At 42.0% G+C, this 17815-nt stretch overlaps 1 protein-coding gene across 2 annotated transcripts in view; it reads left to right on the top strand.

Moving 5' to 3' along the window:
• The first annotated feature begins 40 nt into the window (after positions 1 to 40).
• AMPD3 (adenosine monophosphate deaminase 3) overlaps positions 41 to 17815 on the top strand; it is a 32606-nt gene continuing 14831 nt past the window's right edge. Inside the window, exons 1-6 of one of the 2 annotated variants that reach the window (XM_051803896.1) lie at positions 41 to 221; positions 3403 to 3628; positions 6132 to 6327; positions 6773 to 6938; positions 9308 to 9527; positions 11526 to 11655. In XM_051803896.1, coding sequence (XP_051659856.1) covers positions 3408 to 3628; positions 6132 to 6327; positions 6773 to 6938; positions 9308 to 9527; positions 11526 to 11655 — 933 coding nt within the window. In that variant the 5' untranslated portion in view covers positions 41 to 221; positions 3403 to 3407. Of the gene's footprint in view, positions 222 to 454; positions 643 to 3402; positions 3629 to 6131; positions 6328 to 6772; positions 6939 to 9307; positions 9528 to 11525; positions 11656 to 17815 lie in introns of those variants that run through there. The other variant, XM_051803895.1, reaches the window with a different exon arrangement.

Genomic DNA, 17815 nt, shown 5'->3' on the forward strand with positions numbered 1-17815 from the left:
CCCTCCTTCCCCGCCGCGCCGGCCGGGGGACATGTGACAGAGCCACTTCTGCCTCGAAGCCGCCGAAGGGGAAGGGGCCGGGGAAGGGAACAAGCAGACTTCCCTCCGCTCCTCCGGCTCCCGCCGAGGCCGCGGCCCCGCGGGGGAGGCGCCGTCCCTGCCCCGCCACAGGTGCAGCCGGAGCCCGAAGCGCCGCGTCCTCCCGGAGACCCCGCACCGAGGTAGGGACGGGGCGCCCCGCCCGCCGCTCGCCCCCCGTACCGGGGCGGGGCCGGGCCGGGCAGCGCAGCCCCCCCGGGGCCGCGGGCAGGGCGCGGGGGGCGGCCCTGGGGCCGGAGCCTCGCCCGGCGGGGGCTGCACCCCTGCCCGCCCCACCTGCGGCGGAGGCAGCGGCGGCGAGGGGGCCCCTCCGCCCGGGGCCATAAAGGGCCGGGGCAGGGCCGGCGCGGCACTGCGGTACCGGGGCGGCCGGCGGGTGGATGCGGCAGCGGGAGCGGCGGCATCTGGCGGGAGCGGCTCCTCCCTCCGCCTCCTCCTCCTCCCTCTCCTCCGCCGGCGGCTCCCGGCGGCGTCTCTCCGGGCGGCGGGAGCCCCGGTGCGGGGCCCGGCGCGGCCCCGGCATGGCTCTGCCCGGGCCGCTCGGTAAGTGCCCGCCGGGCTGCCCGGGGCGGGGGCGGTGGCGGTGACCTTGGTGGCCGCCGCCCCGGCGGGGACGGACCCGCGCGGGGCTCCTGCGGCGGCGGCGCCCGCGGGCCCGGCCCCACCTGCCCGGGGATGCGGCGCCCGGCGCTGCCCGCGGGGGATCGGGGGCGGCGGCGGCGGCTTTCGCGGCGTGTGCTCCTTATGTATGCAAGCCCATTAAATTCCTGATCGATAATTGCTTTTTAAGTAATCATTCCATCGCTTTTTTTTTTTTTTTTTTTTAATGCGGCTTGCTTCAGGGGAAATAGGTTTCTCTTCTTCCGCAAAGGTGCAGAGCTAAAGAGCACCCAAAGCAGCTTTTCTGTGAGACCGAGATATTTAGCGAAAGAGCATTTACTGGAGGGCACTCCTCCCCTTCCCCATCCCATTAAGATGTGTAGTTGTCGTTCACCTTGGGCAAAGGACAGCACTTCTATAGAAGGATAACTTGGATACAAGGGCTTCATCCCTTTTCCAGTTTGGGATGGCACAGCTTGCACGAGTATTGCATGAAGTGCCTTATGACTATTTTAGGTTTATTAGACTCATTTCAGTGACATGACCTAGCAGTGATGTGGCTGAACCTACATTTCAAACTGTTTTATGCCTTTTTCTGTCGTGCTTGAGTGAAGAATGGAGTAAGAAAAAAAAACTTTGATCAGTAGAGGTTTGTACTTATGTCTATACTTTCTGCCTTCTCACTACCTTATTGTAAGGATTTAAAATACAGTATCATTTCTCATGCAGTATGTTTCCTACTGCTTTTCTGGTTCTGATCACAATGCTCTAGGAAAAAGTTCCTTTAGACTAGAAGAATGTTCAGCCAATGATGAACATTCAGCCCATTGATTTTTTTTTTCCTGTTAGTAGTGAAAATATTTAAATTGCTGATTTAGCAGCAGCAGAAACATTATTATTTCACTTTGAACTAGCATTGCTAGAACTCTTACAGTAGTTCAGTAGCCACAAAGACAGTTTTTGCCCGGCTGAAGTGGCCCCAAAGGCCCTTCCTGCTGGCAGCAACATGTGAGGCAGGTACTGTTGCTGATAGCTGTGTTCACTGAGATCAGTGGAAAGACTGCTATGACTTCATTGAGGGCTGAAATGGAGAAAGTGAATCTAAGTTTGGATGCTTCTGAGGCATTGTAGTGCATTGTCATCATTCAGCTAAACATGAATGCATTTTTAAATTTCTTCTGTAGTTATACTGGATTTTATGAGGACTTGATACTGATTAAAAAACAAGTACTCTGCAGGCAGAAAACCGGCACAGAGTCAGATCCACAGTTCTTTTAACACCCACCATGCTTTTCCACTGGGCTGTGAATTGGTTCTTACAAAAAAAGAATGACAAGTAATGTAAGTGATCACTAAATTGCCATGTTATGGTCCAATATAAGTTTTACCAATTTTTTTATACTATATTGGCTTTTAGAATAAAAGCAACACTGCTCTGAAAACAACTGTGAAAACAAGTAAACATTAATTAGAGTCTTTTAGGCTGAAAAGGGGCTCACGTATCGAAAGGATCACATGTCAGCATGTGAAACCTGCAGCATGCCTACAGAAAAATTGTAATGGGGGCCCTGATAAGTTGTGCCTGGAGTGATAAAAAACTGCCACGCTCTGTGCTGACTTCCAGCATATGTCGTTACTTAACGAATACTGTCTTACTGAATATGTTTCCCTTTTTTAACCAAAAAGGATTCTGAAATTCCAGTTTTGGACCCAGACTTCACATTCTGGCAGTGCTTGGATCCATTTGTTGTGACATGTTCGTTGCTATTTTTAACTTATGTAATAAGATTTTAATCTTATTTGTTACAAACTCCATCATACTGAAGGCACTCAGAAAGCATTACAGTACGTAATAAATAATGCTGGTCAGTAGCTTACCAGCACTGTATTTTTTCCCTGAGGAATGCTACAAGTTATGTTAAAATTCACCTTCTTCATTGTATGAAAACAGAACAAAAATAAAGCCAGGAAACTACAGAAGAAACTCTGAAGATGGTGTTTTAGTAGTGATGTTGGAAAAAAATGGAAGTGTTTTGTGATGAAAGGCTATTTAAAAATTTAAAGTATAAAACATTTTCTTTTCGAAAAATAATATTTAAATGCCAAGCAGAAATGAAAGTCCATATCCTATCTGCTTCCTACATGCATTCAAAAGCAAGATATGAACTGCTAAAAACGAACGGAAAAAAGTCACGGAGTTAACTACAGCATATTTGCTCCTGTTCTGCAACTGTTTTACTTCACAGCAGCTCTGTGACTTACTGATTTGTGGAAGGGATGGGGTTTGGTAGAAATGTGCAACCTTCTTTTCTAACTTGCCTGTTGGTTTGAAGTTGCTGAGCAAGGAAGAAGTCAGGCAACCGAGTGAATGCGATTTCCACGTTCAGTGCAAGTACATACAGCTGAGTGTGCACTGTATCCCAGATAATAGCCTGTCTGATTGTGCAAGTAAGTGGAATCTATTGGCACAGCTCTACATACGTTTCTTAGGAATTTTTGTGGACATACTGAGGAGTTCCTGGTGTGAAAACTAGCATAGCTCCAAAAGTGGAGTGGATATCCGTGGTTCTTGTGTACTGCATACTAGTTTAAATTATGCATTCTCCTTTGTTCTGCTTTCGCCCTAAGCTCTGAAAAAAAGCCCAGTCTCCCTCATATCTGCATTCCTGTAGCTATAACTTTGTCACCTATCTCCCTTCCCAGCCGAGATGCCCCGACAATTTCCAAAGCTGAACATCTCGGAGGTTGACGAGCACGTGCGACTTCTGGCAGAGAAGGTCTTTGCGAAAGTTCTGCGGGAAGAAGACAGCAAAGATGCACTGTCACTCTTCACTGTGCCTGAGGACTGCCCTATTGGGCAGAAGGAGGCCAAGGAAAGGGAACTGCAGAAGGAACTGGCAGAACAGCAGTCCCTGGAAACAGCTAAAAGGTTTGTTCAGTAGTTGCTTTCTTAGTGGAAAATAACTTTTTAAATAAGGTTGAGTTAATATTGAAATACCTGGTAAATAACATTCTGCCTCTTATTACTTGAGGAGACAGGTGAACAGCAGGTACCTGGGGCAGCTGTGTGATGTCCCTCTGTCCCAGGGAGAAGGTGTGGGGCTGGGCCCTAGGGAGCTTGGACTGGTGAGCTTCTCTCAGCAATAGCACAGATATTGCTCATGCAAGTTTACCAAACAGCACAGCTGGGTAGAAATGAACACAACCCTAAGACTCTTTAATGTAAGAAGAGTCAGAAAAAGAAACACTCCCCTCACCTTATTCTAGTTTCATTAAGAGAAATGGAAAATTTTAACACACAGAAAATGACAGTGGCATGATATTTCTTTTTGTCTCTGTAAAAATAGATGAAAGCCAAGACATTACATTTAAGATCAAGAGAGAAGGTGCAAAGTGGTATTGGCATAATGAGGTTATTCGTAGGTTTCCTTTACTCACAGAGAGAAAATCTAACCACTGCCAGCCATAAAAGTGCACATTAAAACAAAATAAATTGCATTCTACCTCTGGTTTATCCAGGACTCTAATGAAGCCAAACTTGCTTTGGTTTATGATTCTTCTTCTGTGAGAGAGGCAGCCTTCCCCTGATGTCAGGCTGTTCCCATGTCTTCCCTTCAGAGGACTGCTGGACTGTTCCTGGAGCCACGTGAGCCCAGCAGCAGCCTGACACCAAATGGGGTGGACGTGTACAGACTCTTCAAAAAGCAGGCAAACAAGAAAGCCTTTGAAAGTGATACTAAACACATGTACCTGGTTAGCTGCATGCAGTCAGTTGGGCAACACTGGGAATCATATTTCTGGAACAGAAGGGAGAAGAGTCAATTTAGTTAAATTAAGGTATGACTCACTGATGATACAGGCTGAGACTTCTGGTTTTTGAATTGTGCAAGTGGGTTTCCCAGTTGGCATGTTCATAGACATAAACAGGCACAGAAGGGAAAAGCAGATGTTTTCATTCAAGCAAATGTTTGGTATATCTTTCCTCCCCAACCAATAAGTTTTACTTTAATTTGGGGAATTGTCTCGTGGAAATATGTTCTCTCAAACAAACTGAAGTTTTGTACAAGTTTAGCTGTGGGAAGCAGGATATTATATGTATATTGTTTACATGTGGGAGCAGAACAAGTATTCATCCCTGTCCTGCAGGACTGATGCACACTAGAGGACAGTGACACCAGTACAACTTGTGTTGTTTTCAGCTGTAGTTGATCAATGTTACCAAGAATTTCATACTAATATCAAGAGGGCTACAAGTACTGAAGAATATGGAATTTGGTTATAGGATGTTAATTGTACCAGCACTGCATGTTCTTATTCTTAAGAAGTAATATGCAACTTTCAGAGAGTATGTCAGTGTTCCTTTTTCTCTGTTAGTGCTTCTTACTGATATTTTAAGGTTTTAGTATCTAATTTATAAAATTAGGGACTATTTATGTGTTCCTTTTTCTTTGTTAGTGGTTCTTACTAGCATTTTAAGGTTTTAGTATCTAATTTATAAAATTAGGTACTATTTTCTACTATGTTTATTTATTATATGAGTATTTAAAATACATTTAAATACATTTAAACCGAGTAAGGAAAATGAATTAAATCTTCAGAGATATTTCAAAACTCCACTTAAGGCATTACAATTACTTCACTGAAAAAACCACAGCATTCTTTTTTCAGCTGGTTTATCTGAGGTGCACATCTATCACAATTTTGCTGAGAAAGGGCAACGTTTTTAAATTCATGGGAGTTCCTCCTGAGGGGAGGAGAAGACTCACATATGAAAGCCATACTATGTTATCACTCTGATAAACAACATCATCCTTTTGCTCCAAGCTCATCAAACACTGCCTAAGGAATACCTAGGTGCTCCTTGTTTTTCTTACAAGTTTAACGGAATGACTATATGTGACCTTTTGATGCATAGTCTTGTCTGACAGCTAGATGAGATTTAAGTCTTGCTGTTTTGGGAAGAATGAGAAGAGTGTGTAGCAGCATGATAACTTAAGAGATTTGCCATAGGTAACATTCACTTGTTTCTGTCTCATACTTCACAAATTCTGATGCTGCCAGTCTCTAAGAATTGACTCTTACTGAAGTGAGCACAGTGATCACGTTTTCCTTCTGTACAGTGACTTGCTGAAACTGGATTTGTAAGAAGTGAAACAAAAACCTTAAGGCATCTTAGGGTGGTTGTAAATAAATTATGGCGTATTGGATTCACGTGGAGGGTAAGTGCAGTTGTGTGTACTGTATATCGTGGGAAATGTCAGTAGGAAAAAGCTAAAAGCACAAATACTTTGTGACCGACGTTTTTTCTGTGGTATGAGAAATTTAATTTGTAAAATTTCCTAGGGAGTGACTTCCTTGATGTGGTCAGTTTTCCATTGTATTTAGTGTTTTATACCATGGCTTATTTTATGTCTTATACCGTGAATTCCTAGGAAGAAAAGTTTCAAGATGATTCGATCCCAGTCTTTGTCATTACAAATTCCATCTCAGGAATGGAAAGCACCACCGGCCAATCCTGTCCTGTCTCCAGCAACACCAGTTCTTCCAAGTGCTTTTGTGCCAGTCCAAGTGCCATATGATGTACCAGAATTCCAGAGAGTTTCAATTAGTGGGGACTACTGTGCAGGGGTAAGAAACCATTGGTTTCCCCTTTCTATATCTAGAGGGGGAAAAGAAAATCCCATATATGTATATGAAGTGCAAAATGCCAATATATGATGGTTTTCTGCAACAAACTCTAAATTGCTTTGTGGACGCAGTGATTTGTAAAATGGTTAAAGTCAAGGTCAGGTTGTTTTATACTCTTTATAATAATATATTGGGTAAAAACAAAATCAGATACTCAACAAATGGGTAATGTATGGTAGGAAGAAAAAAAAATCATGTGTGTTGTTTTGCCTATGGTATTTAGGTTCTGCTTCTATCACTGGCTTCCTGACACCTGGGGCAAGATCCTTATGGTCATACACTAATACTTCTGGGAATTCAGTCTCCTTGTCACTGGCGTGGATTTGGTTTGTTGCTAACAGGGCTGTTTTATTTTTGTCAGTATTTATCTGGGTTTTCCTTTCAGGTGACAGTTGATGACTATGAACAAGCTGCCAAGAGCCTGGTGAAAGCTCTTCTCATTCGAGAGAAGTATTCCCGCCTTGCCTACCATCGCTTCCCGAGGACAACGTCTCAGTACCTGTGCAGCATGAGGGATGAAAAGTGGAAGGTTGAAGATGAAGTGTGTCCAGGTCAATGTCCTTTTTAAAACAGGGAATTATATTCTAAAAATTTCAAAATTATTTTAAAATACGGAATTAAACCCGTGCACTGCTGTAGTAAAGGGAAGTTGGATTTTTGTGGTGATCTCTTCGGAGTGTCTTTGCCTCTGTAATTTGTTCTGTTAGTGAGTGGAGAATCACTGACAGACCTGAGTTATAAATCCTGGGTCTAATCTGAAACTTTGAAGCTGTCAAAACTTAAAAACCCATTCTAGACTCTCATTGATTATTTTCTTCTCACAGCAAATGGGATGTTAAGTAGTACACTTGTGTTCCCCCAGGAAAAAGCTACATGGATATGGTTTAAAGGGAAAAGTCATTCCTCCTCATCTTGGCACACAGAACTAAGGCATAAAAGGGATGATGAGCTTATCTACATCGTAAATGGAAGCTTGATACAGACATGCCAGTTAGCAAGCCCTGAGTCAGGAATTTCACAGGCAGGGTACAGTTGCCAGGTCAAGGCTGGAAGCTGTGTAGTCATATTTGTTGGGCATTCTGCCTGGATAAATAAACTCTGATCTCTCAACAAGGCTTATTAGGTTGAACATATTCCCCCACTGTATGTCACAAACTATATTTGTCACTTAGGTGGGTTGTATTGTGAAAGCTTTGCTTGTGCATTCAGCTGTTTGTGCTGCTTGGTTTTGGATTAGCCTGCGAGGAGCCACCTTTGGTCTGTACAGATGTGCCACTGCAGATGTGTCCACATTGCTGGCAATTTATTCTCAGCCACGAAGTGACATTATGAATCAATTACCTTCTGGCTCAGTGGTTGAAAGAGGGTGAATGAATGTGTTTTCAAGTGGTTTTTATCCAGTAAGAGTGTAAAGAGGACAGTATACCGAATATTCACGACAGGAATATTTTGGAACAGCTGCCAGGGAGATATTTCCAGGCTATTATTATGTTATAACTTTTTTACAGTTATGGTTTCAAACGTACAACACCGATCTCATTACACAAGATCTTAATTAGCACAAGTTTGAGCTAGATAGTTACGAATATTAGAGATAAGAGTGGCATCAGTTCATATGTTCAGTAACATATGTTCAGGTGCTCTGGGTCAATAAAAGGACTGGTTAATTACTCTTCTGTCTTGGCTTAACTGAGCAGGTAAAACTGATAAGACTGAGCCAAAGAACGTAGTTCAGTTGACATAAATGTAGTCAAGAAGCCTATTTTGTGCTAGTTGCATTAGTAAGATACTGTAAAAGAAGCGATGTATGCTCACGAACATGAGCGATAATGTTGGAGTTCACAGGAGCTGAATCTCCTAGACAGAAGTATGTGTGTTTACTTGATTCTTAGGAAAAGAAAATCATCATTTTGTAAAGGCATTACAAAACTGTGCTGAACAAATCCCAACCACGCTTCTGGTACTTTCTGATTCTGGTCAAGGGAAAAACTAGAGTTGTGTTGTACTGTCTTTGGCTTCTATGCTTCTTGCTTCTATTCAGAAGCAACTGAAAAAAAAAAGGGTTTTATTAAAAAAACCTGAAACAAGATCATCATCACAAAAAGAACCCAGCCAACCAACCAACCAAAAAAAAAAAAAAAAACCCACCCAAACCACCGCACAATCAAACACAAACAAACTCCCACAAACCGAAAAACTCCAATCAAAACACAACAGAACCAACTGATTAAACAGGCCCCTCCAAAACCTGCCAACTGGCCACTGCTTTGATGAGAGGGAGAAGTCCCCAGTGTTTCAGTTATTTTGTTCTCAGCCATGAGTGAGGTGCATTCACTGATGGTCAAGAGGAAGGGGTGAGGGCAGCTGAGAGGGCAGAGGTGAAGCAGTAAGGCACAGCTTATTCTTTCCTGACTGCTGTTCTCACTGTGAGAACAGCTGCATTACTGGGTGGTTAAATACAAACTTCCAAAATTGCTGCAGTGAGTCAGAAGCTGAAAAGCAAATAATGAAGGTGGGTATGAAGTCAACAACTATTTTATTGTTTGAAAATCTCAACTGTAGTTTTCAACCATCCTAGTTTAAACACTTCTGCAGGCTCATTTTGAAAATCATTCCATCGTACGTTATATAAAGAATAGCACTAAATCTCTGTATACATTGGTTCAGAAGAGAACTCTTATAACATATGACATTTGAATTAAGATAGGCACTTAATTTAGAAAGGGACTGCCGTTCAAGCCTGTCAGAATCAAGCTGTGTTGTAACAGCAGATCTTTTATAGTAACTGAAAATGTGATTTTAATGAAAGTATGAAGATCTGCTGGAAATGAAGCATTAGAGAAGCAGAAAGTTCTTTTTGTAATTGTTTTGCTTTTTATGTAGGTTATTTCTTCTAAATGTAATGTAAATTTATTTTCAGATTTCCATTCACCCCCAGAAGAAAATGAAGATCCTTACAATCTTGATGATGCTCCAGACAACTTGGATTATGTTATCAAGCTGAAAGGTGGCATTCCCTTTGTTTATGATAACAAGGAAATGATGGAACTCAATGAGCCTCGGAGTTTGCCGTATCCTGACCTGGAGACCTACACCCTTGACTTGAGCCACGTTCTTGCTCTGATTGCAGATGGTCCAACGTATGTTTCTCTTTTGTTATGCTCTGCCCTTTCAGGCTGCTGGTTACCTTTAGTTTAGTACTTCTCTCTTTTGGGATATTTAAGTCCTCAACATTCTCAGTAATGTTTTGTTTTGCCTTTCTTGAGCATTAATGCATCATGGAAGAACTTAAAAGGAGGAAATACCATGCCACATATGGCTATATTTAATTTCTTTGGTGTCTTTGCATCAACCATGGCAAAACAAGAAGCAGTTAACAGCAAGAAATAGGTCAAATGTTTGCATTCAAGTCAAATCTGACCCAAACTTCTTGAAGCATGGGAACTGAAACTTCCAGTTTCTTCCACATGTGAAATAACTGCTCATATGCTGTGAAACCCCCTCATGCCTGCACAATCAAAATAGGTCCTGAAATATCCCAGAACCATCAAATTCCTGGGAAGTCCCTAAAAAAGTCTCTTGGAAATATGCTAGTCTAGTACAGTCACTACAGACACACTCATGACAAAGCAGTGTCCTTGCCCAGTGCATAATAAAAGCATGTGCTTCCAGTTTTTAAGCTTACTTCCCAGCTGAGGCTTGGAAACAGCATGGCCTTAGCACTGGGAAAGGAAAAGAATCCATTTTAGGGTGGAACTAATCAGGAACCCAGACTGTTCTGAGCTGTTTGCCCTCTCTGCCAGCACTGCATTCCAAGTCCTTCTGCCTTGAAGAGATCACCACTGGCAACGTGAACAGTTGGTCACACCTGATGCATTCTTTCCCCCTCCGGTCTGTGTCTGACACCTGTGTCCGTCTGTCTGCCTTGTGCTTTGATAGTGGCAGAGCACGTGGGCTAAACAGACCTGTCCCATTCCCTAGGCCCTTTTTCAAGAGCAAAACCCTGTGCTTCTGCCAGCATTATCAGCACTCCTGCTCCAACTCTGTGCTAGCTTGAGTAGGCTTTGGATACAGTATGCAATGGATAAATGCATTTCCAGTTCCAGTGCGTTATATTCCAGGGGACAGATCATGAGACAATAAAAGGACAAGGAGGAAAAACTCCAAAGTCGTGCTGAAGACCCTTCTTTTTGTCTTCTAAGGTTTAAGTTAACTGTTAACAGTCCTAACAGGAAGCCATAAGTAAGAAGGGCCTTGGTAGGACAAGTTAGAATACTCAGCACCTTTGGCAGTGTAGGAGCCATCATCTGGTCCTTTCACTTCTTCACAGTAAGCTTTTGCAGGCTGATTCCCACTCTCTGATAAATATGCAGAAACCAAAAGAAAAAGGTCTTTCCAGTAATCCTGTTTCATAAGCTCTTCTTATGGTATTGTTTCCCTGTTTGCAGCAAGTGCTCTCCTCTCACTTATGCCCATCACACATGGGGCTACTTGGAGATCAAGAACCACTGTTCTTTAATCTTTGCTGCTGGTAAATTGATGAAATCTCACCCCTACTCCTCAGGCTTCTGGTCTCTTGGATAATAGTATAACCCAACAAAGATTTCCTGCAGTGGGCAAACAGGGCTTGATCAGTGTGGGATAAAGTGAGACCATGCTTGAATCGGACTTTCAAAACCATAATGGGATTTGTGTCCCATTGAGGAGAGACTGCCAACAATAAAGCAGGAAAAAGAAGGCTATTACATTAATAGTGCTACCAAAATATTGTAGAGTCAATATGAATTGACAGATGGTGAAGAGAAAAACCGTGTCATTGGTTAAAAATAGAATGAGAAACATGACAGAAGATGAAAGTGAAGGCAGAGCTCTGAGTAGGCAAGCAGGAACAAAACAGCATGATTTTCTAAAAAGGGCACAAGAAATTATTGTGGGGAAAAAAAGGTATTTCCACACAATATATGTGTTCTTAAGGCATAAAAAAATGAAAGTATATCGCATCTTATCTTGACTTCTCATATTCAATTGAAAAAGCAAATAGATTTTGAAGATTTTACTGCAAAAACTTCAGTGTTCTTTCTCGACTTAAAATACAAGTAGTTTTAAGTCACAGTTAATTTTTGTGTTTTCTTTTGCAGAAAAACATATTGTCACCGGAGGCTTAACTTTTTAGAGTCTAAATTTAGTTTACATGAGATGTTAAATGAAATGTCAGAATTTAAAGAACTAAAGAGTAATCCCCATCGAGACTTTTATAACGTGAGAAAGGTAAGTGTGAAAAGGATTAAAGGCATGACATTGTTTTTAGTAGGAGCTGCAGCAATTTTGCCTTTCTTATGGGAGGTGTAGATGATATGCATGAAGTGGTGTGTGCATACCACTCAGTAGAATTAAGTTATTTTAAGAATATTAACATTTTTCTACATGGGAACACTCCAGGAAAATTAACTTGAATGTAAATGGGTTAAATGGATTATGCTAAACTAATTTGTTTACTTATTCAGAATCAAAGGGGCTTAATTGTATGTAGATTGCTTTAAAGCAGTGAAACAGAGTTAATCAAATGAAGCTCACTTGGATTATGTATAAAAATATCCACGTGGAGGTTTAATTAATTTTAATGAACTCACTTAAAGACAGTCAAGTGCATTTTTCTGCTTTCATGTAGGTAAATCCTACCAGACTGTAGTAGGAACAGCTGTATAGATTTTAGATAATTATTGCACTTCATATTGAAAATAGATATTTAAATACATGTCAAAAGGCCTCCCACAGAAACTGAACTGAGGGTTCATGCTGCCACCAGTATCTGGTACAGAAAGTCTGTGAAATATTAAATAAAAAGATTGTTATTTGAGTCATAGTCTTGGCTGCCTCTGAGATACACTGGGATGTAATTAGGAGACAGGTAGGGAATCAAGGAGCTGATTTAATTTCCTGTCATATTCACACCCATGGGAACTGTGTTCTCTTCAAAGCGTGGAAGCAACAGTGTTAGGCTGCTTCCTCTGCTTCCCTCTCCTGAAGTGAAGAGGAAGTTGCTGAAGCGATAATGCTTCGGTTTGATAGGTGAGATTTCTTCACAAAGCAGTAATTGTTGCTGGTGTTTTTAACCACTTCAGGTTCATTTTGCATTGTTTCTATATGCAAGTGGAAATGGCAATCCTTATTTTGTAGCTTCAGGGTTTACTAATCCTTCTCGTTAGGTTCTGGTTAGTGCTAGTACATGAAAAAGTCCTCTTGGCTTTTCCCTGTAGTGTTCAGTGTGCTTGCTGCCTACTGAATGCTTGTTACTGTTGTGATAACAAACTGTCAAAGACAAAATCTGCTAAACAAAAGTGCCTGGTGGCTGTTCCAGTGGCCATCACAAGGGTAGAAGCAGATGAGCTGTCAGGTAGATTCTAATGCGTTGCACACTTCCATCTGTTAAGTGTAGGGATGGGAGGATCTGTCAGCTAATCCACTCAAGCAGGGCTCAAGTGGCAGAGACTCAGCTCCTAAGTTGACATAACCCTGGACAAGATACTTCCTTGTGCCACATTCAGATAAAACACTTCACTAGCTGACAGGGACTTTAATAATAAAACACATGGTGACTGACACACACAGAGGACAGAAGTGTGGGTCGGGTAACTCCCACAATCAGTTTGATTGCTGAGAAGTTGTAATTAACAGGATAATACTTGCTAAATTCAGCTTTTGATTTCAAAGCAATTGTCCAATGTCTCTGGGCATATCTTAATTATTTTTTAATTATATACTGTTAAATAAGTCCATCTACAAATGGATTCATGCTGTTCAAAAGCACAAAATGTGCATTGCTTCCCCTCTGGCAACACTCACATTCAAGAGAGCAGGAACAAGCTTGCTGTCCTCTGCCAGAGATCATTCCTGCTGCCAGTTACTGCTTTAAAAATTCTTGCTGCACAGAGTTAATCTTGCTCAAAGTATTTTTATGAAGCAAGGTTACAAGTAGTATTTTTCTGAAGCACTCAGGAAAGACAGAGTTCCTGTAAGCCCCTAAATAATCTTTTTTCTGTATCTCTTGCTAACCCAAGTAATGTTTGAAACTGTAACTTCCCTGAAGTGGTTCCTCCCTAATAACAGTATCAGTAGTGAAACTTTTGAAAGCAACACTTCTTGGCCTATGTTTTCAAGTTGTCTCTCTGTTAGTCAATCCTAGACAGTGCATACTGCTCACAAGGAAAGCAAGAAATAAGCTTCACCTTCCAAAAGGGTTGGTGAAGTTGTCTATCACACCCCTCAGACACTAGTGTGGAGATCCTGCTAAAATCTTGTCTGCTTGTATAAAAGAGCCAAAGTAACTGGTGGAAAATGTCAAAATTAGAACAGTTGTGAATGCAGTGGCAAGGCCAGTCAGTGAACATGTATTACTGCATTTAGGAAGGTACAGTAGAAAGCTGGCCAGGATTAATTGCTGGCATGACAACCAAAGGTTACTGGTTTTTTTCCCCTGCCCCCTCCTCCTCCTTTTTTTTTTTTTTTCCTGATTTAATAGACTTAATAGGAGTTTTCCTCCAGTGAGTTGACCTATTTCATAAATTCTGTGTATGTGTATATCTTCTGTATTGAACTTAACCAGAGTGCAACCAAAGATATGTTTTGATCAAGATGGACCTGGAAAATTGCGTTTTAACAGAGATGCACATATTTCTCTAGACAGGCAAGAATCCACAGGTGGTAAGGCAGTGTGGCTGGCTCCACTTGGCTCCCCACAGGAGGTGGACAACTGTCTATGTAGGACAGTGCTGACTTTAGAGAAGACCCTTGAGTGTGCCATCAGCAGGGCTCTCCCATGTCCTCCAGCTGATGCACAGCAAAGTGCAGTCAACACGCATTCTCCACATAACTCCTGTACTAGGGAAGAAATTAAGGAATAAGAGTTTAGCTCTATGGCAGACAAACTCAGAACTGGGTTTTAACCTTTAGGTACCAGAGTGTCTTGTTCTCCAAAGCAAGTAGGTGAGAGTTTTTCTTTGAGCAGGGCTTCCAAAACACCTCTGTGCCCAACAGCCTCAGATAATTCAGAGCAGACAGTTAATTTTTTTAGCTGAACTATACCTTCAAACAAAGGACCTAGACATGAGTATTATTTTAGTTTTATTAAAATATTGCTAATTGCAGGAGGTTTCCTTCACTGCAAATAGCTTCGATATAATTTTCTAAAGATGAAACAATTACAGCCTAAGCCTCTTCCTATGTTCTTTCTCTGTGTAGCCATTATTTCAGTGTGTCAGCAAACCAGACCTGAGGGGATATGTCCTAGCAGTGACCCTTGCATGTCACATTCTCCTGCCCGTAGGCTCCCTCAGGTGCCCAGCCTTGTGTGGCAGCAGAGCTCTGGCTGGGGCTGGGGAACTGGGTGTGCTGGAGTGTCTCACCCAGCCCTGCTGAAGGCTGTATTGCAATAGCTGGCTGCTGCTGTGACTCACTGTTTGCATTTAGGCTCTTGCAACTGATTTTTTTAAGTAACTATTGGTTAGACAAGAAGGAAGTAAATTCTAGCTTGTTTTTACGACCACAGAGTTGAAATACCACTTGTTACTTGTAAGAAAGGAAGTTCGAGTGGGTTTATATAATACTAAATTGTGTAGATCTCACTAAATACTGAATTAAATTAACAGATGTCTGCTTTTTAAATATATGATTACAAGCCTCATGAATGAACATTGAATCTGTACCTTAACTTCCCTGAACTTTGATTCATTCTGTTAGCTTTTTTTTTCTTTTTCTTTTTTTTAATTTTTCTTTTTTCCTCAGTACCTACTTACTGACTTGGGTGCTGAAATTCAGTTTCATCATATCAACCAAAGTGACAGTGAATGGGAAGACTTATGGGTTAGCATGAGATCCAAAGGGAATGCCCCTGTGCACCTTGGTTAGCATGACATGTGGTGGTGCCTTGCCACTGTTAACTGGCAGCAGAGCTGTATGTTGTGCTTTCAAAGCACTGGGAGTGCTACTTCTGCCCTCCTGTCTTGAACAGATGCTGAGATAAATCCCTGTGTCCACCCTCAGTCTTGCAAGTGAGCACAAACTATGGTCAGGTGTAAAGGCATCAATTGTTATAATGCAGAATTTCTGTAGAGACCATCAAGAAAGCTTTTCCTCTATCCCTTCTTTTAGTAATCAAAGTAACAGAAAAAGAGATTTATTTCTCTTCACAGCAGTGTATTTTTGTACTTATGTGAATACAAACACTCTGGGGGTTGATTCCATGTTTTGCAAGCACAGCCAAACAAGAAGCTGGAGGCACAGGGATTCTCATCTCTTCTGATTTCTGGGTTGCTCTGGATGCCATAATTATGAATTAGGCAAGCTCATGAGCTCTAGGGACTATTTTCTGCTGCCAGGAGCATTTCTGCTCTACCCTAGGGCAGAGTATTTTGTGCTTCTGTCATGCCTGTTCCAGAACTGCAAGGAGAGAATCGAGTGTGTTGTATAAAGCTGTTGCCATCTTACCTGAAGAGCTAAGGCACTATGGATGTATTGGTGAGCAGGGAATCTAGCAGTGGGATGTGGAATGATTTCCTTTCAATCCAGCACTGAAGTAAAGCCTGCAGAGGATTCAGTGCCAAGTCCATGCAGCCCAGAGCTCCTGGGCTGGAAGTATTTCTGAGTTCAAGTGTATGTGTTTAGCAAACACAGTAGTGTGCAGCTGTGGGTACAACTGACCTACACACTGGGAAAGTTCAGTGGCATTACACTGGGGCGGCCTCGGCATTTCTTTTTGCTGTACTTACCACTTCTCATGTGCCTAATTCAGTGCAACACTGTGTCTGATATGCACAGATAAGCATCCACAAATAGATATGAGATGGATGTTTTGTGGAGATCTGAGAGACAGTGGAAGGAATGTGGGAAGATAAGGGAGGAGGCAGAGTGGTTTATGGAAGTTGGTGCTGGTGAGACATGATTTGGAGGGCAATGGGAACTCTCTCAAGCTGTAAGTCGTACACAGATGTAGCCACCTTGACTGAGAAGTGTGTGCATTTGAGCCCAAAGCCTGCAGGCAGAAGTGCAGGGGTGGGCAGGTCAATAAGGAAAGGAAGGTGGCCCCTTCTCAGTCTGAACTGAAAGGTGCAGAGGAAAAAGGTTGTCTTCATTACATGTAGAACTGCTGAGTGAAGGGAATTCTACCATCCTTTAATTGCAAGAAAACTGATGCCCACCACTGCTTGAATGATGGAATTAAAAGAATTAAACCTTTATGTTAACAGTGGTTTTCATTTTTTAAACCAATGATTTCAATGAAGATATAATGTTGTGTTCCAAGACAGGCTTCTGTTGGTCATTCTGTTTTTCCTTTCACTGAAGATTAATGTGACCTTGAGTGAAAGGTTTTGTCCTGGGGGGATGGGAGAATAAGAAATGCAATAGGAAATCTGGCTAAGGGCATGCAGCCCTGGTTTTTTCCACTAAGGAGAAACTGGGCTGGAGTGGCACTGTAGCTAATTCAAAAATGCAAGCAGAATGTTTGCAAATAGAAGCAAGTAGGCCTTGTGGCAGGGGCTTGTTACTCATGGCCCAGAAAAGCTTCAGCTTACTTCATGTAGTGTATGAAGAATGAAATAGTAACAGCTTAAAATGGAACTGATTTTGTCTTTTCTGGGGACAGGGAGGAGGCAAAGGGGGCATTTGTCACCCTTATATGAACTCAGTGCGTTCAAATTCTTTTAGTAGAAGCCTTTCATAATAAATAACAATGAAATTAGTAACAATCTTTTAGCATGGTAACATTTCAAATAACAACAACAATAATGACAATATCCCTCACCAAATCAGCCCATCTATGCTGTGTCTGAGGATTCTGTGTTCAGATATTTCATTTAGCTAGGATTGCACCCTGAATGGTGAAAATACACAAGAGCATAAAGAGTAACTTCCTATGTGCTTGGGTAGCTCAAAGCTCAAGTCATTGAAACTTTCCAAAAAGTTGCATTGCTCCTAAAAAACAATGAAGTCAAAAAGCTTTGTGGTACTTTTATGACTTTTGACTTGAGTCTTATGACTCTTTGTTACTGAAGTTGCTGCTTACTTAAAGGTCAAAATATACTGGGTAATAAAAAAAGGTAGCTAAAGTACTGCATATTCTCTGGAAAAAAAGCATGAAGGAGATTCAGAAAGGTCTCTTAACTTTTGGGATATGTACGTGTTTTGGGAGAAGGAGGAGTTAAAAAAACAACAAAGGAAGATCTCGGTTCTCAGAATAAACCTGGTTAGCTGAGCTGGAGGGCTGCATGTGATGTGTTTGTGGTGAGTGGAGAAGGTGTCACAGGAGCTCACTGACTGGCAGAGGCACAGAGAATGATTTCTCAAGGGGAAGCAGGATTTTAAAAGCAGTGCAACTACTACCATGTCATGTGATCCTTGCATACAGGCAAACAAAAGAAACAAAACCCGTCCT

This window comes from Manacus candei, unplaced genomic scaffold, assembly GCF_025592945.1.
Source record: "Manacus candei isolate 608988 ecotype Guabito, Panama unplaced genomic scaffold, ASM2559294v1 h1tg000060l, whole genome shotgun sequence".
Classification (NCBI taxonomy): Eukaryota; Metazoa; Chordata; class Aves; order Passeriformes; family Pipridae; genus Manacus; species Manacus candei.